This window comes from Microdochium trichocladiopsis (assembly GCF_020744255.1).
Source record: "Microdochium trichocladiopsis strain MPI-CAGE-CH-0230 chromosome Unknown B0I36scaffold_8, whole genome shotgun sequence".
Taxonomy (NCBI): domain Eukaryota; kingdom Fungi; phylum Ascomycota; class Sordariomycetes; order Xylariales; family Microdochiaceae; genus Microdochium; species Microdochium trichocladiopsis.
The window spans coordinates 1,777,024-1,795,831 of NW_025763551.1; the positions used below are offsets into that span (position 1 = coordinate 1,777,024).

Here is an 18,808-nt window from a genome sequence, read left to right on the forward strand (position 1 = left end):
GAGACACGTATCGTCTCAGCATTTAGCCCAGACAGAACGAAAAATATATACACTCTTGACACACCGCAAGGAATAGCGAACGCGCAGGTGAATTAGTACTAGTAGTCAACAGTCAAGTGCGCGGTGATGGGAATCGCGGGCGGCGAAATGTAGGGGAGCGGCCGATGACGCATGTGGGGAAACAATGTCAAGCGGCATGAGCGCCTGCCTAGCTTGCTTTGTACTTTCCAAGAGATTAATCTAGCACATCCAGCTGTCCTAGCCATTCACATAGTTCAGCTTGAGATGTACTGAGCGTGGAAATTCCAAAATACTTTTGTAATCACGTAATGTTCTCTCACGTCGAGTTGTGTGGTGCTTGTGATCGTCATCGTGCAAGTCTGACGTGCATCCTCGGACGTGGACGACGCCCCTGCCTACCCCGCCAAAAACATCCAAGTCTCGTACGCAGTAGAACCAAGGATAGCCCTTCACTCACCACTCACGCTTCTAGTACATTCTGGACCTCTCCCCCTTGCTCTGCTCGGCGACAACAACAACAATATCAACTTTTTCAAAGAGACACAGGAGAGACTGATCGCCACCTAATCCTCCTTCTTACCTCCCCTCTCTCCGACCCGAGTCCTCCCTCGCGCGCGATCCATCTCTAAAACCACCCAACGACAACCACCCCAAGCGAGAGAGACCGACGCCACAATGTCGACCGCAGTCGTGTCCGCCGACGACGCGCTCGAGCCGAGCCTGCAGTCCATCCTGGACCAGAAGTCGCTGCGCTGGATCTTTGTCGGCGGCAAGGGTGGCGTGGGCAAGACGACGACGTCGTGCTCCCTGGCGATCCAGCTGGCCAAGGTGCGCCGCTCGGTGCTCCTCATCTCGACCGACCCGGCGCACAACCTGTCGGACGCCTTCTCGCAGAAGTTTGGCAAGGACGCGCGGCTCATCGACGGCTACACGAACCTTAGCGCCATGGAGATTGACCCGAACGGCTCGATCCAGGACCTGCTCGCGGGCCAGGGCGGCGGCGACGACGGCTCCCCTGGCGGCGACGGCCCGGCGGGGGGCATGGGCGGGATGATGCAGGACCTGGCGTTTGCGATCCCGGGCATCGACGAGGCCATGTCGTTCGCCGAGGTGCTCAAGCAGGTCAAGTCGCTCTCGTACGAGGTCATTGTGTTCGACACGGCGCCGACGGGCCACACGCTGCGCTTCCTGCAGTTCCCCTCGGTGCTGGAAAAGGCCCTCGCAAAAGTCTCGCAGCTCTCGTCCCAGTACGGCCCCCTGCTCAACGGCTTCCTCGGCTCGAGCGGGCAGCTGCCCAACGGGCAGAACCTCAACGACATGATGGCCAAGCTCGAGGAGCTGCGCGCCACCATCTCCGAGGTCAACGCGCAGTTCAAGGACGAGAACCTGACGACCTTTGTGTGCGTGTGCATCGCAGAGTTCCTCTCGCTGTACGAGACGGAGCGCATGATCCAGGAGCTCGCGTCGTACAGCATCGACACGCACTGCATCGTCGTCAACCAGCTCCTCTTCCCCAAGGAAGGCAGCAACTGCGAGCAGTGCGGCGCCCGCAGGAAGATGCAGAAAAAGTACCTCGACCAGATCGAGGAGCTGTACGACGAGTTCAACGTCGTCAGGATGCCCCTGCTCGTCGAGGAGGTCCGCGGCAGGGACAGGCTCGAGAAGTTCAGCGAGATGCTCATCCACCCTTTTGTGCCGCCCCAGTAAGTTATTAAGAATGCGGGCTGGGGGGGGGCGCCTCTTGTTGTTGTTTTTGGGTTTGGCGATAGGGGAGCATGGAGTTCTTTGGGTTGGGGGCGGGCGGGCAGCGGCAAGGGGACGACAAAGATGTTGAAGACCAAACGATATACGGCCGGTTCTTCAGTCGTGACGCCAACAGTGTGGTGGGTGGCATGTCAAATATAGGCCTTTTGCAAGAAACATAGAAACAATGAATAAATAAAAACTCAATCCATTCCGATGCCTCGTGCCGGATACCGGGTGCCACCCATACGTGGACGGTGTCAGTCGTTGCCCGCTCTCTACATTTGTGTCGTATTGTGTTGACCAGTTTCTTGATCCATAAACGTCCTCAAGTCGAACCAACTAACAAAGCGGAATGAAAGAACCTACTTACACCAAAGTCTGAAAACACGGGAGTGGCTTCGCACATAACAAAGATGTGAGTTGATTCACGGCCCCAACTCTCTCGACGTCTATTGAGACATATCTCGCCGGGTTCACGATTCAGCAAAAAATGTACTCGAATAGTAGTAGAGACTAGAGAGTTTTCATGTCATGTCTTTCTTTCATCATGTAAAACCCCTCGGGAAATGTATATAAATGATGGCATTCCTTCTCCTCCTTCAACAAACATCACTGTCCACGCCATGGACTCCGCCCTCGCTGTCCCTCGGCAACGGCAGCGGCGGCGGCGGTGGCAGCGGCAGCCTCCTCATCCTCGTAACTCCTCAGCGGGCCGCCCGTCGCTCCAACACCAGCACCAGCACCAGCACCAGCGCCGTCAACTCCGCTACCAACACCCGCTGTGCCCTGCGTAGTAGTCGCCGGCGCCCCCGCGGCCGTGGTCCCGTGAGGGCTCGCGAGTTCAAACGGCCCTACGCGCTGCGGATCCATTTCATAAATCTCGACATGGTGCGGATCATACAGCGTACCCATGGCCGGAGGGGGGCAGGACTCGTGCCAGTGTGCGTGATGATTGTTGTCCCGCCGATCGCCGGCTCCTCCAGCCTTGGTCCTGCTAAAGCTCCTGGACTAGCTCCAGCTCCAGCTGCTGCTCCCGCTCCTGGTCCTGACCCGATGAAAACAGGAGTGGCCTTAGCTGGCGTCGCGTAATGCCCGACCCCCTCGACCGCTTCAGGCGTGGTGCTGTAGCTGTTCGGCTCGCCCTCGATCCTCCGGACCCCGCGGCGCATCGTATTGCTGGCCGACTCGCCAATCTCCACGGGCCGCGAGATATCCCCCGGCCCCCGCGGGATGGCCGGAACACCGCGGCTCGGCGTGCGGTCCAGCCCCGTGGCCCCAACAGCCCTGCCTTCGTCGTCATAGAAGTACGGCGTGGTGACCGCGTCGTCCGTGTACGGCCCCGGAACGGCGTCCGGCCCAAAGTAGTCGTACACGAGCCCGCTCTGGTGCAAGGGCGGGCGATTGCCCGACATGCCGCCGGACGTGGGGCCACTGATTTCGGACATTGTGTGTTCCCGCCGGCCCGCGTGCAGGTCCGGGCTCATCGTCCCGCTCCCAGCGGCTCTGCGACCTCCGCTGGCAGTGTTGTGGTTGGGGTGCCCGCTTGTGGGTGGTAAATGTGACCCCGTGGCCGTGGACTGGCGCCTCGAAGCAGCCGCTTTTGCCTCACGCCGGCGCCGCACGCAGAACCATGTCAGCAGGCCGATGACTATCGCCGCTCCCACAGCCACGCCCGCCCCGATGCCCGCCCTGGCCTGAGACGAGAGCTCCGAGCTGGTCTCGATCGTCGCGTTGCTGCCCGTCGGCAGGGCGGGGATGCCGCTGCAGAATCTGTCCCCGACACAGGTCTGACCCGTGGCACAGCACCCAGCCGTCTTGTTGCCCGGAATGCAGGCGTACTCGGTCGCTGCCTTGCACTCGGGTGGGGTCAGCGGCACGATAGCCGAGGGCGTAGGCGTGACGGGAGCGATGCACAGGCTGTTGGACGCGCAGATGGAGCCGTAGCCACAGCACTGGCCGCCAAAGGCCGCCTGGCAGAGGAACGAGGATCTCGAGCACGGGTTGGACCCGCAGCCGGGGGACACGCTCGCCGTGATAAGCTGGTTTACTCTGGTGCTGGTGGTTGGGTCGTCGAGGGGCCCGACGGTAGTGATCTGGGTGACGAGCTTGGTGACGCTGATGGTGCCGTTCTGGAGGTATAAGCCCTCTGAGCACGGAGTGACATCGAGGCAGTTGTTGCCGATGCGGCAGCACCCGAGGGTCCAGTTGGTCATGACGAAGCAGTACTGGTTGTTGAGGCAGCAGCCGGTGGGAAACCCGACGTCGAGGCAGCTGTGCATCTCGGTGCCGCACTGGTTTGGAGTCTGGCTCTGCCTTCGCCGGTCGTAGTTCAGCGGAGGCCACGGCGGTGACATGTTGTCCTCGAGGAGGTACTGCCGCTCCGAGAGGCCGCCGCCAGCATCCCGCCCGGCTCCTTGCAGGAGAGCCCGCCGGTCGACGGCGCCGAACTGGGCATTGGACAGGTGTAGAGTCGAGGCCAGGAAGCCGAGCACGGCAATGATCTCGAGAGCCGATCTTGTCGTGAATGACGAGTGTGGTGGTCGTCCCGCTCGCGCCATGGTGACCACGAGCAGCGCACACCCCGCGCGTCGTTGCTGTCGAGGCCGGCCTTGTGGCAGCAGTCGTCCTGGTGGAAAGGCGCAAGGGACCGCAAGAAGTCAGACAAGGCAGCGGCGTCCGTGAATCGACCTGCTGTGCTGCTTGCTTGCTCTTTGGGAGACTGGTTGGAAGTCGCAAAGATCACGACATCCAGGGTCAGCCATGTCAGAACAGCTCTCACGACTCGCCTCGTCCAGTCGCAATCTCGCCCATGTGGCCGGGACCCAAGCGTGCTTCCAGCTGGCAAGCCCTATCAGCAGCACCAGGAGCAGCAGCAGCCGAAAATGGGGGTCCCCCGTCAGCATCAGCAACGGAGACCCCATCCATCGCCAAGGGGTCTTGGGCGCTGCCACATTCGGTCTGACGCCTCTCCGCTCGCAGCATTCGCCCGCAGTCCGACGTGGGGGAGGGGACCCCTGGACGGGCCTGATCAGGCTGTTCGGACAAATACTGCCCAGCTGGCCCGGCGGCCAGTGTTGGCTGCAACGTTCCGTTTTGCGCAGGTGCCCTTGAGAAAGAGGTGTGGTCTCCGGGGGTGCCGTCGCGCGCATATGTCCGATCGAGGGAGGAGGGGCTGGCCCGGCTCCCCCCAAAAATACATTCTCGCAGCAGCCATGCCTGCAAGGTGGGCAGGGGTAGCCTGTAGTTAGATGACCAGGGGGGGAGTCGGTCTTCTTCTCTCCTGTCCTTACATGGTCGTGGTGGTATGTAAAGGCGTGCTGCGCATGGTGAGGTGTAGCTGGTTTTTGGGAGCAGCATTGAAGATGAGTCTGTTCCTGACATCAGCGACGAAAGCGGATCTGACTTGGGTAGAAAGGTGATCTCGGGCCCGGGTCTGCGCGCCACTCTCCTGCCATAATGTTGCAAAGGGTTGCCGCTGGTGATTAGATGGCTGGACAAAGTGATTGTTGGGTCGACGCGCTAACCGCAGGAGAGGGAGGTCCACCAGCCAGCCAGACCACGTGGAAAGCAAGGGCGACCGCCATTTCCACAGCCAACACCTAGAAATCCTGACTCGACACATCACGCGTTCTACAAAATTGAATAGAGAAAGGGTGGTCGTAATGCAGATTGCAATCCAGCGTACGGAGTAATTACTTTAGCGTCTGTAGCATCCACGCTAGCGCCAGTGTCAGCATGCTGCCGCAAAACATCAGACACCGCCGGGTGCGGCAGCCGATTAGTCGTGCCCCCTTTGCTCCTCTGGGAGGCAGCCCACCCATCGGATCTTTCGACCACTCAGCGCAAGGCGCAACTCTGGACCAGGGCCTAAACGAAAGACCCTAGATCCAGACGGGGCAGGCTAAGCTTGATTATTTGGCTCCTGAGATGCTCTGCATATGCTTTTCTTCTGCAGCATTGAATGCAGTCCTGGTTGAGATGCAGCTGGTTTGGCATACTATGGTATACTTCACTAAATGCGAAGCTGCGCCTGTCTGGTGCAGCCAGCTCCAGGTGCCACATACTGAAAAGTCGCTTCTTTCGAACGCAGAGCCTCGGTCCAGTGAACTTCATTCCATTGCATATTATAACGTATTTGCATATCGCTGAACTAAATACAGGAAAGACAAAGCACCACGCTGAGCCGGAATGGACAAAACCCCAGCCCCGAGCCATGCCATGCTGTAAAATCCAAATGAATGCGCGTAATAACTCCAAGCGCCGTGACGTGAGAAATCATCAACAACTTTTTATCCCATGCTGGAAAAAAGAACGCCGGAAATGAAAAGTGTACTCCAGCTCGAGAGACGAGCGGGAACGCGAAATAAGACACTGATCGAGCGCGAGGTATGTCAATCTTAACACACCTGCACCCAATTCGCCCAACATGAGTGGTGGCAAGCACGTGCACCACCTTTAGCAGACAGCACCTCCAAATGGCGTGCTCTGTTGCAGATCCTTGACGAGCTCCTCGACACTATTCAGGTGCCGACCAAGGAGCGCCTGCTTCTCCTCCTGGCTGCGGATCTCGCAGGCGTCGCTATCGGCGCGGGGCCGACCTCCATTCTCGCGCGACCCGCCGCCCACAAACGCCTTGGCAAGCTTGCTCGGGCTGCGCTGCAGCAGCCCCGGCATCGAGTCCCGGGCGGCGGCGCTCGGGATTGAGGGAACTTCGGGCATGAGGTAGAAGTACAGGAACTCGACGAGCTTGAGCTTGACCTCACGGCTGGTGCCCCGTGAGCGGAAGAGCGAGGTAACGGTCAGTAGTCCGTCGAGGTTCTCGAACGTGCGTGTGTTTTGTGGCATGTCAATCAGGGCGGTGACGATTGTGAGCAGGGTCGCAGACTGGATTGCCGGGCAAAAGTCGGGCTCAAGAAGGTCCAGGAGCAGCTAGGAAGGAATGTCAGCTTGACTCAACTTGGCAAAGTACATTGGACCTAGACATGACTCACGTTCATGTACATCTCCCTGCCAAAAATGGCCTTGCTCGGCGGATGTAACAACAGTATGCCCTGCGTCAAGTCGAGAGCGTTCATGATCAACAGATCGTTGGACCCGTCAGCGCCACGGGCGAGGAGCCGGTCGAGGGTGTTGACGAGCCGGAGAGCGACATTCCACTCAAAGCCCTCCTGCAGCTTGAAGAACTCGTAGAATGCAGGGTCATCTGTCAGGTCGAGCAGCGTGCTCGGCGGTGTTGGCGAGTCCTCTCTGATCGAGTCTGTCATGACGGAGTCGCGGCGTTCCTTGGAGCGCTTCCCACCGCCCCTCGAAAGGCAGATGTTGGCGAGCAGGCCCTCGATTTGGCGCAGGCCCTTGCGTATCTTGGGACCATCGTACGACGACAGATTGTCGAAGGCAAGGGACAAGAGGTTCTCCATTGCAGCTGTGGGCTACTGGCGGCGTCTGTGTGTATGTAGGTGTTTATCTTCTGGTGCTTGCAGGTGTTTGCTAGCTTGCTTGCTTCTCGGCACGGCTCGAAGGCACGGATCGCCCAAGCACTGTTTGCTATGATATGTCGAATGTCGCAGGGCGCGCTTTGCGAATGCAAGTCGAGGAATCGAGTAAGTGGGGGTTTGGCAAAGCAGGACGAAAGATGACGCCGCAAGGGCAAGAGACGAAAGAACGGTCAACACAAATGAAAGAATAAAGACATGGGGTATCACGGAAGGTTTGGGGTGACCTCGAAGAAGAGAAGAGGGACAAGAAGGGCGGCAGCGCTAGCGAGGCGGGAAGCGCAGGTGGTTTTGTTGTGTACTTGGCCGTCTTGTGAGGTGCATGCCGTGCTGTGCCCAAGTGGGCACGAGATAGCGAGACAGGCCGTCTCGACTCGGAGTGGATGCGCAGCGTGTGATTGTGACCGGGACCCTTGTGATGCTCTTGGTGCGGGTTTGGGCGATGGCGGAGGGTTGGCAGGGCAACAATCGCAGTGCGCGCCTCGGCCAGTGGGCTGGACGACCACTTGGGCAGAGACCCCCATGCAGGCACTCTAACCTGATCCCTGACTGTTGCCTTGATATCGCCTTGTTCTTTTGCCCTCTTGTTGCATCTCAATGGACGATGGAGGAAAGACACTGGGACTGCTCATTTCGCGTCTGCAAGTCCGCCTGCCCGTGATGATTATGTTGTTTACTATGATGCCACGCAGCGCATGACTGCCAGGTTGGAGCCGAGGGGATGTGCACGAGTCATCGAAGGCATGTAGGTGAGACGGAGCATGCGACACGGCTTTCCAGAACGATCGAGGTGGCTTTTAGTCGTGCGACACATGACCAGGCCGCTGGTTTGCTTGCTGGCCTGTAAATTTGGCTGGTAGTTGCCACGACATGGCCAGCAGCCAACTGTGCGCCTGCGAGTTTGCTTATCACTTTTGCCAGCGCCCTCGGCCGAATCCATCAGCCTACGGGCCGTGGCTTGTTGCTCTGCCTGCGTGCGCTCGTCTGGTGTCGGACATGCTGGGCACCGAGGCCCGACCAGACTCGGCCAAGGTTGGGCTACGCTACTGTGTGTTGGTGAGAGAAGCCTGAAGCCTGAAGCCAATGATGATGCCCTGTTGGAGAGCTCCCCGCATTTGAGGCACGAGCTGGCCGAGCTGGCAATTTAGAACGGGGCAGGCTGCCCGTTTTTAGCAGCAGGCCAGGGAGGAGGAAAAGTCAATGACGTCTGCCATTCCACTTTGGCATCACGCTCCTGCACCACAAACCGCCGCAGCGCATCGATGCCGCCGCCCGATCGCCGACTTGACCATGTCCTGCCGGCGGGGCATCCCTCCATTGCGTTTGCCGTGCGTGCCCCGGCAAGGGCGGAACCGTTGCCTTTGTCGGACTCGCATTGGCTGGTGCCTGGGCTGGCAGGCGCTGGTCTGTCTCTGGTGTGCCTCGCGGCAGCAGCCATTGTCCCTTTTGTGACCGGTCGTTGACGACAAGACGCCCTCGAGTGGCTTGCGACTGGCGGCGACGAGGCCAATGGCGCGGGCGATTCGGATCCGGCGGCGTCCCGAGCAGGGGCAGCTCAGAGCCAAAACGGCCCCGTCTTAGCCGGGATGCGCCCAGAGTCTGGTCCTTTTCACATGTGCCTGTCGTGACGTGCCACAGGGAAAAAGTACATACATAATAACTGCCTAGCATCCACCACCTCTCCCCCTCTCGCATGCGTACCTACATCGTGAGCTTCCCGCCACTCTTGTCTGCCTGCTGGCCTTGGCCATTCCTCCACCCCCAACTGCTCGCTCTCCTGTGCTCTCCGTCGAACCTCGCTCTGCGCCTTGCAAGGATCACGACGACTATCCTTAGCCGCCTCTTACCGTTGCTGTCACAGGCATTCTTCGGGCCCCGCCATACCCGCACAGCCTTGCGTCGCCTCGCGTCGCCCTGCGTTTCGCATCTTGCTGGACTCGACACCGCCCGGTCCAATTCAACGCCCAACACTTGCCTGCAATCCTGCAGAGGCGGTGACTGCGGCCGGATCCTTGTAGCCGCGTGTCCTGCTCGCCATCGTAGCCTCGAAAGGGCACGGCACGACAAGACAGAGGACAAGACAGGACAGGCGCCTGCCAGAGTTCCATACCCGAGACATTCGTGCTGTCTCGGCCACCTCTCCAGATATCTTGCGCAGCTCGTCCCGGCAGGCAGCCACTTCCGCCTCTGCTCGTTGTTGCCAACTTGGCCCTCTGCCTAGCTCCCTCTCCAGCAGACCTGCTCGCTCCCGCCATGGAGCCCATTGCTGCCTCGCTGCCGCCTGCCGCCCTCCCAAACTCCACGGGCCTCCAGTCGCCAAACGCCATTCCTCCCAGAACCTCCTCGACCGGCTACGCCAGCCCTTACCCGCCCTCAAAATCCGCCCTCCGCCCCCTCCCAGAAGCAGACTGGCTCGCCCCGACCCAGTCCCGGCACCGCAAGAGCTCTTCCATCACGACTCCCTTTAGCACAATGCCCACCAGCAGCTCGCCTCCCCCTCCGCCCCCGCCGCCCGACGCCAGCCGCTACGCGACCGCGGATCTCACCTTTGCGTCCACGACATGGACCACCCGCAAGGAGAAGGTCCTCATGGGCCCCTTTGACTACCTCTACTCTCACCCGGGCAAGGATTTCCGCACTTTTATGCTCAACGCCTTCAACGAGTGGCTCAATGTGCCCGCGGAAAGCCTCGACGTCATCACAAAGGTCATCGGCATGCTGCACACTGCGTCCCTGCTCGTAGACGACGTGGAGGACAACTCGCTGCTCCGCAGAGGTCTTCCTGTGACCCACAGCATCTTCGGCACCGCGCAGACGATAAACTCGGCCAACTACGTCTACTTCTTGGCCCTTCGCGAGCTGCAGAACCTGAAGAATCCATCGGCCAACGACATATACACCGAAGAGCTGCTCAACCTCCACCGCGGTCAGGGCATGGACCTCTTCTGGAGAGACACGCTCACCTGCCCCAACGAGGAGGACTACTTGGAGATGGTTGGCAACAAGACCGGTGGCCTCTTCCGCATGGCCATCAAGCTGATGCAGGCAGAGTCCCAGGTGGAGATGGACTGCGTGCCGTTAGTGCACCTCATGGGGCTCGTCTTCCAGATTGCCGACGACTATAAGAACCTGTTTGACGTGACATACACCAAGAACAAGGGCATGTGCGAAGATCTGACAGAGGGCAAGTTCTCCTTCCCAATCATCCACAGCATCCGGTCCGACCCATCGAACCTGCAGCTGCTCAACATCCTGAAGCAAAAGACAACCGACGAGGAGGTCAAGCGCTACGCAGTCAAGTACATGCACAGCACCGGCAGCTTCGAGTATACCAAGCAGGTCCTGGCTGTCTTGATTGAGCGCTCGCGGAAACTCGCTGACGAGCTTGACGGCGGCCGGGGCAAACATGCTAACATACACAAGATTTTGGATAAGATGGTGATCGAGTAAATGTGGCGTTTGAGAATCAGCGCCAAGCCATACATATATACCCCCATTTGTTCGCATGTTGGCTTGTGGACGCAATGAAAAATTACGAGCTTGAAAGCTTGAACAGCAGGCAGGAGTGTGTATTTCCCGATAATAACATGATCAATTTGCGCTTTCATCTATTGGATCTGCACTTCAATCACGTATTCCGAGCATTGGTCTTCTCTTTGATTGATGTCTGGGAACAAGTGCTCGTCGGACTGTGTATGAAGCCGTTATAGTGGAGGCGTGCAACCGCCTCGCATCTGTCACTTGATTAATGGGCGTGTCGCAACACGCAAAATCGACAAATGCTTAACTCAGTTTACATGTCATAGCGTAGAATCGCAACGACCCGCATGTGGACGTTGCAAGAGACGTCAAAATGTAACACGGACCCAGCTGAAAGACCACAGTTGGGGAGTCCGCGCCCGCAATGATGCAATTAGCCATCCACACGAAACAATTGTGAACAGTCATCAGTAGCGAACAAAGAGGAAAGCACCCAGCAGTCAATTCACCAGACTGAAAACGCGGAATGGGACTTAATCAGAGAGAGCGCGCGCGAGAGAGCAGAGAGATTGAGATGATTGAAAATTGAACTACAAAACACGAGAATGTGCTCGCTTGCCAGTGCTAGAATGGTGGTTCGTGAGTCATGCAGGGGGGTTGTGTCATGTCGCCCGCCCCGTGTGTGTTCTATATGTAGTGCGACGGGGCGATGCTTGGTGGGAAATAGAGGCAAAACATCAAGTAAAGCAGAAAAGGAGAAAACAAAATGTGTGTCCGAATGGCTACGAGCTGGGGGGCTGGGGTTTTGTGAGTTGAGCCCCTCCTAGCTCCATGCTTCTCCTCCCCCTTCACGTCCTTCTCGTGTGTTCTCTACCTGCGCACCCCAGATCTCTCGTGAAGCACGGTTTCAGATTACCGCCAACGTATACGGCGCCTCTCCCTTGTCGACCTCGATCTCCAACTATGCAGGCAATCAATGCCTCTTGTATTTCTGTGCAAGTAGTATATGTCGTCAGCATGAATTCCACAGAATACATCGATGGTAGACGGGGGAAACGGATTCAAGTGGAATGTCCAGGGAAGAATGGATGAACGACAGTGACATACCTCGTCAGCACGCCTCCTGTTCTGCGGATCCAGAGAGTTCGTCGCACCCATGAGCGTCTGCCCAATAGCCTTGGTCGATCCAATCAGAGGGCGGAATATGATTGTCGGCGCCCTGCGTAGAACGGCCCTGGCTGCCCCCTGCGCATTCTGACTGTCCATGACCTCTCCAGGCACAGCAATGATGGCGTCCCTGGCGACATTCAGATCGCGGCGCAGGCTCGAGTATGCCCCACGCAAGCCCTGCACAACACCAGTGGGCTGGTCGGCGTACAGGCTGATCTGCTTAGTGGCCTCTTCGTCGTTGGCGTCGTAGTCGTCGGCATTGTAGAGATCGTCCCAGCCCGTCTGCTGATCGCTCCTTGAAGACTCGGGTTGCTTGGCCAGGATTCCCTCGGCGCCTTGGAGCGCGTACTGCGTACCGACGGCGAGTTTGGCACCGAGTTTCACAATCTCGGTGCCAGTAGTCTTGGCGAAGGCCGCGGCACCCTTGCCTATGCTTCGCACGAGGCGGCCGTCCTTCTGGTATTCTCTGATGGGAACCTCGATGAGGTTCTTGAACCCGCTGCCAACGTTGACAATTGAGCGGATGGGGGCAAGGCCGGCCAAGATCCCTGGAAGCTGGTTTCGTCTAACATCCGGCATCCAGATATCGTTGAGTGTCTGCCCGAGCCGATCAAACCCGCGGACTCCATAGATAATAGTATGTCTGAGCACCATGTGGGCTTCATCAAGAACGATAAAGTTCATGAACTCAGTGGTCCTGCCCGAACGGAGGCCGGTGTAGTCCACGCGTTTTGGCTTAAAGTCGAGATTGACAGGGATCGAGTTGACTTCGGCTCGCTGCACGAACGGAATATCACTTGGGGATGAATGAATTGGCACAGACTCGTCTTTGAACTCGAAGAATCGGGTAATGAAGTCAAGGGCGTCCTGATCAACGTGCAGCCGTAACGGCAGAAGAGTCACTTTGAGCACAAACTCTGATGCACCGAGCTCTGGTAAGGGCTTAACGGTCAAGATCTCAAGATGCGCCATGCTCGTCCCCATCTCCCGCTCGCCGGCATCCTGGTCGTAGGTCAGGAACTTCTTCCATGTCGACGTAGGTACATGGTCGAACACGTTGATGTCTCGAATACGCACGTCGATGGAGCTCTGTGTCTCTCCAGACCCGGGAGGAAAAGTGAGAAGGTCCACGTCGATGCCTTGTAGCTCAAAGGTGATCTTGTGTCGTTTGCTGCGGTTCAACTTGAGTCTCTTCCTCCTTTGCGCATGCCCTTGCCGGCTTGGAGTCGCGGTCATCGCTGTTGTTGCGATTGACTCTGTCTCGGTTGCATTGTCGTTGAGCTCCTGGTTGATTGCTGCAGCAAGCTCTCTGGGATCGCGGTTGGCGGGAATCCCGATATATATAGAGTTGAACAAGAAGTCGCCAATGACGGTCTCCTCTTCTGCAATCTCAGGTTCGCCGCCTAGTCGTGATCGATCTCGCCCCGCCTCGCGTTCGTAGGCTTTGGCTTCGATGCCCGCTACCGCTTCCGAGATGACGTCTCGGGTATGACTCCAGTCGTATCCGTCAAAGAGGTTCCAGATGATATGTACATCACGAACACGAACCGCAACAGGGCTTCGCCCGGCCTTCTCGTTGTTCGCCTCGTCGTACTCATTTTTGGCCGAGTTCCACCGATGAGCAGTACCTTGTATTACCGAGCCTTGACCGAAGTAGTTCTCGTGGATGACGAGATCGTCGTCATCGTCAATCGTGTCGTCCGGCTGGCTGCTGAAGTTTGTGAGCAGCACTCCATCCTGGGTGTCGCGAGAGGTAGTCTTGTCAGACATGTATGATTGGTCCAGCCCTGGGAGAGAAGAATCGAGGCCTGGGTCTTCGTAATATTGCGAATTGACGTCCAGCGGACTCGACTGGCTGGAAAACTCGGAGTCGATTGCGTCGTCTGACTGTCCGCCAAGCTCCTGGGCCAGGCCAAAGTCATCATCAAAGTCATACTCGCCCTCAGCCTGTCCAAACGCATCTGCCGAGATTGAGGCCAGGAGATCCTGCACGGGCACCACCTTTGTCCTATATTTGGTCTCCTTACTGGGTGGCGTTGGTGGTGCTAAAGCATTCGCCAAGGCGATCAGTGTCTGTGTTGAATCTGCGCATGTCTCCAGGACTAGCAGGTCGTCGCGGACCTCGATGTCGATAAACTTGTTACCATCGCTGCGGTTTGTGCCCACCTGTACAGTCACCTTCGCCGATGACAAGTAGCATATGTCCACAAAGCCCTTGCGACACAGCTCCACAATCTGAGGCGTTGATGAGCTGGACGATCTCCGTCTTGAACTCGAGCTTTGTGGGCCGTCCAACAAGGCAACGTCATCAATTAGAAGCAGTGAAGACTTGTTTAGCGTAGCCAGAACCTCGGCATCATCGCCATTTGATAGCGACACGTGGAGCTGCGCATCTGTGAGCGCCACAACAAGCTTTGAAGATTTGTTCAGCGGGTTCAGGCCGATCAGACAGTCGCGGAAGGCTATGTCCACCACAGTGGGCTTGGCGTCCTTCTTCTTGCCTTTGTCAGATTTGTTCTTGGTTGCGGGCTTTTTGCCGGCAATGGTGGCATGCGCGTGCTCGCCCAGGTTCGCCACAGATGATGCTAGGGAAGCCTCGAACTCCTGTGGCGTCGTCTCGTCCCCAAGCCCAAGCATATCCATCACGGTCGGCACGCGGTATTCAACGTTGATGTGTCGCATACGCAACCTGATGACGGGCTCCATTTCGTCGGCTATGATGCGCATGGTAATGACAGGGCCGTAGCTTGATTGAGATGAGACTGCATTGCCGACCAGCTCCTCCTTGTGGTTGCGACGAATCGAAACGGAACTGATGCCGAGTGCTACCAGTGACGGGACCGAAATGTGGCCCACCTCCAGGTCCTTGAGCGAGGACTGAATCGAGCCGAGCTTGCCCCCAACGTCGACACTCATGTCAATGTTGCGGATCAGACCGAGTGTAAGGATGCCTGGCCTATCGTCCTCTGGCAGATACTTAGCGACAGTCGAAAGTCGCGCAACTTCCTCTCCTAGCCCAGGTAAGACATGGAGGAGTGGTAAGTTTGTAACTTCCGCCTGCACGTCATCGACATTGACCCGCAAGACAGCGCCTTTTCTTCTTTGCCGGAGTAGAGTGTCTACCATGATCTCGTCGTCTTTCTGGTCGAATTTGTACTTCGATGGGGTGATTAGCTCGAGAAGCCGCTCCAGATCAACGTCTTTTGGCGTCATGAGGTACTCTATCCTGGCGTTGTTGACCGAGATCTGAATGGGAGGTGTTGCCATGGAGCCACGAAGTAATGGCCCCGCCACCTCAATCTTGGTTATGCCCACGCCGACGCCCTCCTCGCGGCTCACCACTTTCACTGCACTCGTGTCGAGGGACATGCTGCACTCTTTTCCGATCAAATCCAAGTGTAATCCGCCAACTCGAATATTGACCTTATTCTCGGACGTAGCCGATGCGTCGTCTACTCTTATCGGTGCATCAAACCGCACGCCACGGGTTGTCTTCTTCGGTGCTTTGGTCGGACTTCGAGGAGTCGTTTGGGTGCTGTGGCTTGATGTCATCGACGAGCTCATGTTGAGGAAACTACTCAGACCTCCAAACCAGCTGAATGTCTCATCGAGTCGTTGCAAATCGAGCTTGACATGAACAGGCAGCGTTTTCACCTCACAGCGAGTCGAGTCCTGGGTTTGGATGATCTTGAGCGAGATGTCGGAGCCTGCAGAAGGGAACGCATCGCGTACGGAGGCGCGCATCTGAAGCCGTTGATCCAGCGATATTATGTCGTCGTTGCCGTACCCGAATCTGAATTTGGTGAGATCGACTGAGGTCACGGTCGTCCCTTCAGCACTGGCAATATCAACAGCCAGATCCCGAAGATTGAGACTTAGCAGCGCGTCAGTATCCAGGGCCGGAGCTGGTTTGAGGGCTCGTTCTGCCGTATCTGCCACTCCAGACAAATTCTCCATAAAATGTATGCATATCTGCTCCATAACAATGGCCATGCTTGGGGTAGTTGTACGTGGGCTGTTGTCCTCACTCTTGACCTTGCCTTGACTTGGCTGACTGGAATTTAAGGCGGACAGGAGCTGCGACACAACCATGGCCAAGAGGAACCCAGTCGACAGATCAAATCTTATGACGAGCGGAGCCAGCTTAACCTCGATCTTATCATCCCACGTCGGGGCTGTTGGAAGTTCTTTCCTCTCCTGGTGTGGCGATCTGTCTCGCACCGGGCCGGGTGAATACACGGAGAATGCACCAGGCATATTTGCAGCTATGGACTGGTCCAGACTGTGGCGCGCTGATTGTGACATGGGAAACGGTTCAGCTCCTGGAGGCAATTGGATCGACTGATGCTTGGAGGGCATGTGAATGGCAATATTGGCGAGCGAGACCAGTTCCTTGACGAGCCTCGTTGGCCCTCTAGGTGTCATGACTTCGTCTGAACTTTGAGCCCGAGCTGTCGCCGACGCAGTAGCCTCTTGGGTGTCAGAAGAAGCTGCTGCTTGGCTGAATCCCACAGCAGGGCGTGAGCTGAGCTCTGCGTATTCCTGCGTGCTGCGGTCGACTGCTGGCGGTGGAGATATTCTGTCTGCACTTGTCAAGCCAAGTGCGTCCAACACTGGTGCGTCGCTTGGCATCGCTTGTCTTGGTTGTTCGGCATCTGAAGAAGAACTGGCCTCCAATTCATGTATCCTTGACTGTGTCTGAACTTCAGGTGCATTGGAGAATGCGCTCATGTACATGCTCTCGGCATCTTCGTGACTGAACACTTGCGAGCGCTCCAGATCGTTGTCGCCAGGCTCGCTCGAAGTCACACTATCCGTCATGCTTGACTTGCGGTTGAGAGTCCTTTCCGGTAGCTCGTGCAACTGAGATCCAAAGCCTGCCGAACCATAGCTAAGAGGTTCAGTCCGGCTATGTGACTGTACAGAAGCCCACATCTCAGGAGCGGGCTCGAGGCTTGACCGCGATGGGCGCAGGAGTAATCTATCGGCCACCGGGCTTGCAGGTAATTCTGTCGCATTCGCTCGTGGAGTCAGTGGCGGGGATCTTGACTCAGGGGGTTCCGCGCCCTGGCTAGACTCATCCAGCTCGTACGGTATGTTGAAGGCGTCTTCGCTGTCCATCATGGCGTAATACTGCGTCTGATCTAACTGTGTGGTTTCTTCGAGGTGCCCACCTGGAAGGCTTGAAACTGAGGCGGCAGCGCTCTCTGTCTCTGGCGACAAGGATTGTCTTCGGGTGGTGGTTGGAGATGTCGCCGCGGCAGACGATTGCATCGAAGGTGTCCGTGCAAGAGTTGAGAAGACGTTGGCCTCTGAAATAAGACACGCCCTGATTTTGTTGAGCACGATCAGCCTTTTCCCTTCTTTTGGCGGTATCCTTGGCGAATCTGATTCGGCTGGGGTTGCTTGGATTTCGTTTGTGACTCCCTCAATATCTATGTCGTCAATGCCGAGCTGGAATGTGACGAGCTCTGGAATATTGGAATTCTGTTCGAGCGGTATGTGGACATCCATCTCAAAAACGATGCCCTTGATCGACACCTGGGTGCGATCTGCGATGCCCTGGAGGAAGTTGGCCAAGAACGCCGGCAGCGAGAGCGCCTGGCCAGTTCCCAGCGCGGAGTCCTCATCGCTCCCATCTTCACTGCTTGCTATCGAAGCGGCCAGATCTTGTGCTTCCGCGTTCAGTGCTGCCTGGAGCTCCGCCTTCTCGGTGACAGGCTGGGCTTCAAGGAACGACTGTGCCAAGTCAATAGCATGTGGCATTAGCTCGTCCTCGTGGTCGCCGCCCGCCGCATCTCGTCCCGTTTTTGTCCTGTCTGTACTGCGGGGGTCTTTATCGGTATCTGCACTACCGACGCGAAGCTTTATTTGCACGCCGTCTACTTCGACAACGATGGGACTGGAGTAGATCGCGGCGGGGATCGTTATTCGCAGTGATAGCACACGAGCCCTCTGCAGTCGGAACGTCGGCGGCAAGCTGAGGAGTTTCTCTAGTTTCTGAACGCAGCACAAGACGGCGGGGTCAGTCAGAAATCCTGCCAGAACTAACAGCACGAGGGTGCATGCGGCAGCCTAGTGCCCGGGAGCGGCTTACCTGGAGTTTGATGCCGACATCCTGAAATGTGACGACGGTGTTCCTACCAAGCGTGAAATCGAGCTTGTCCATGTCCAGAGCATCCGTGTCGAGGAGGTCCAGCCGCATGAGGGCGTACCGGAGGATGCGCTTCGGGAGGTCCGAGCCCCAGAAGGAGCTCAGGAAGTCGGGCATGTTGGGCAGAGGCTATCACGGCACGCGGCCGGAAATGTTGGCTGGAGCCTCTCTTGTTGTAGGCTGCGTGCCTATGTGGCAAAGAAGCGTGGTATATCGGTAGCTTCGTGTGTCCTTCGCCATGAAGGTTGTCGGCGAGGTTGTCGTCGACGTCGATCAGGTTGGGGGTTCACGATGCCTACCCCAGGGAGACGTCTGCGGGGCCGCAGTGCATCATCGCTGGACTGCTGGTGTGGCGAACAGGTCAAAGAACTGATCCGGAATCGGTGGGCGCCTGAAGCACACGGCGATTATCGTTATGCTTTCGCCAACAGGAACACACGCATGGACTGAAAGCTTTGGAAAGTTGTAAAGGTGAAGGAGTGGCGACAGTTACTGGTGCCGGGCTTGAGTACGCCCGCCTCAGGCATCGGCCGTTGCTATCAGCGTGACCTGACGCTTGCGTGCGCCTGGGGGGCCCTGCGGGGTCCCCCTGAGCCCCTGTCGCCCGGGGTACTCGCCGGTTGGGGAGAGAGCAGGTACAGCACCACCTGTGTCAACCGCAGCGGTACCTCGCAGTGGGTTTGATAGCGCGTACTGCAGAACCGTCAGAGCGCCAGCCCTGGGCAGGCGGTGATTGACGTCCAGG

General features: G+C 57.5%; 6 protein-coding genes across 6 annotated transcripts; 2 read left to right on the forward strand and 4 right to left on the reverse strand.

The window, feature by feature from the left end:
• Nucleotides 1–440: 440 nt before the first annotated feature.
• On the forward strand, nucleotides 441–1,814 carry B0I36DRAFT_330176 (anion-transporting ATPase). Its single transcript, XM_046154807.1, has one exon. The coding sequence runs from the start codon at nucleotides 697–699 to the stop codon at nucleotides 1,726–1,728; it is 1,032 nt and encodes a 343-aa protein (XP_046009451.1). The 5' UTR covers nucleotides 441–696; the 3' UTR covers nucleotides 1,729–1,814.
• Nucleotides 1,815–2,376: 562 nt separating this feature from the next.
• Nucleotides 2,377–4,325, reverse strand: B0I36DRAFT_365829 (uncharacterized protein; the record flags this gene model as incomplete). Its single annotated transcript, XM_046159202.1, has 2 exons — nucleotides 2,377–2,625; nucleotides 2,676–4,325. 2 exons carry the CDS (start codon nucleotides 4,323–4,325, stop codon nucleotides 2,377–2,379), a joined length of 1,899 nt encoding a protein of 632 aa, XP_046009452.1.
• A 108-nt stretch (nucleotides 4,326–4,433) lies between these two features.
• B0I36DRAFT_155680 (uncharacterized protein) lies at nucleotides 4,434–5,482 on the reverse strand. Its single transcript, XM_046148593.1, has one exon. The coding sequence runs from the start codon at nucleotides 5,146–5,148 to the stop codon at nucleotides 4,543–4,545; it is 606 nt and encodes a 201-aa protein (XP_046009453.1). The 5' UTR covers nucleotides 5,149–5,482; the 3' UTR covers nucleotides 4,434–4,542.
• Nucleotides 5,483–5,799: 317 nt separating this feature from the next.
• Nucleotides 5,800–7,493, reverse strand: B0I36DRAFT_386539 (cell division protein Cdc14). The gene is made up of 2 exons (XM_046161118.1): nucleotides 6,759–7,493; nucleotides 5,800–6,696 (listed from the first exon to the last, which is right to left on the reverse strand). The coding sequence occupies exons 1-2, from the start codon at nucleotides 7,182–7,184 to the stop codon at nucleotides 6,223–6,225; spliced, it is 900 nt and encodes a 299-aa protein (XP_046009454.1). The 5' UTR covers nucleotides 7,185–7,493; the 3' UTR covers nucleotides 5,800–6,222.
• A 636-nt stretch (nucleotides 7,494–8,129) lies between these two features.
• B0I36DRAFT_433728 (isoprenoid synthase domain-containing protein) lies at nucleotides 8,130–11,104 on the forward strand (the record flags this gene model as incomplete). Its single annotated transcript, XM_046162673.1, has 2 exons — nucleotides 8,130–8,315; nucleotides 9,303–11,104. 2 exons carry the CDS (start codon nucleotides 8,130–8,132, stop codon nucleotides 10,707–10,709), a joined length of 1,593 nt encoding a protein of 530 aa, XP_046009455.1. The 3' UTR covers nucleotides 10,710–11,104.
• A 196-nt stretch (nucleotides 11,105–11,300) lies between these two features.
• B0I36DRAFT_272997 (uncharacterized protein) lies at nucleotides 11,301–18,510 on the reverse strand. Its single transcript, XM_046151319.1, has 3 exons — nucleotides 18,007–18,510; nucleotides 11,847–17,909; nucleotides 11,301–11,730 (listed from the first exon to the last, which is right to left on the reverse strand). Exons 1-3 carry the CDS (start codon nucleotides 18,178–18,180, stop codon nucleotides 11,713–11,715), a joined length of 6,255 nt encoding a protein of 2,084 aa, XP_046009456.1. The 5' UTR covers nucleotides 18,181–18,510; the 3' UTR covers nucleotides 11,301–11,712.
• Between the last annotated feature and the right edge of the window lie 298 nt (nucleotides 18,511–18,808).

What these genes read in the sequence shown, in the direction of transcription:
- B0I36DRAFT_330176 (XM_046154807.1), top strand. Translation starts at nt 697, where the DNA reads ATGTCGACCGCAGTCGTGTCCGCCGACGACGCGCTCGAGCCGAGCCTG.
- B0I36DRAFT_155680 (XM_046148593.1), bottom strand. Translation starts at nt 5,148, where the DNA reads ATGTCAGGAACAGACTCATCTTCAATGCTGCTCCCAAAAACCAGCTAC.
- B0I36DRAFT_386539 (XM_046161118.1), bottom strand. Translation starts at nt 7,184, where the DNA reads ATGGAGAACCTCTTGTCCCTTGCCTTCGACAATCTGTCGTCGTACGAT. An exon ending in GCAGGGAGATGTACATGAAC is followed by an intron (nt 6,697 to 6,758) that starts GTGAGTCATGTC and finishes ATTCCTTCCTAG; the next exon opens with CTGCTCCTGGACCTTCTTGA.
- B0I36DRAFT_272997 (XM_046151319.1), bottom strand. Translation starts at nt 18,180, where the DNA reads ATGCCCGACTTCCTGAGCTCCTTCTGGGGCTCGGACCTCCCGAAGCGC. An exon ending in ATGTCGGCATCAAACTCCAG is followed by an intron (nt 17,910 to 18,006) that starts GTAAGCCGCTCC and finishes TGCTGCGTTCAG; the next exon opens with AAACTAGAGAAACTCCTCAG.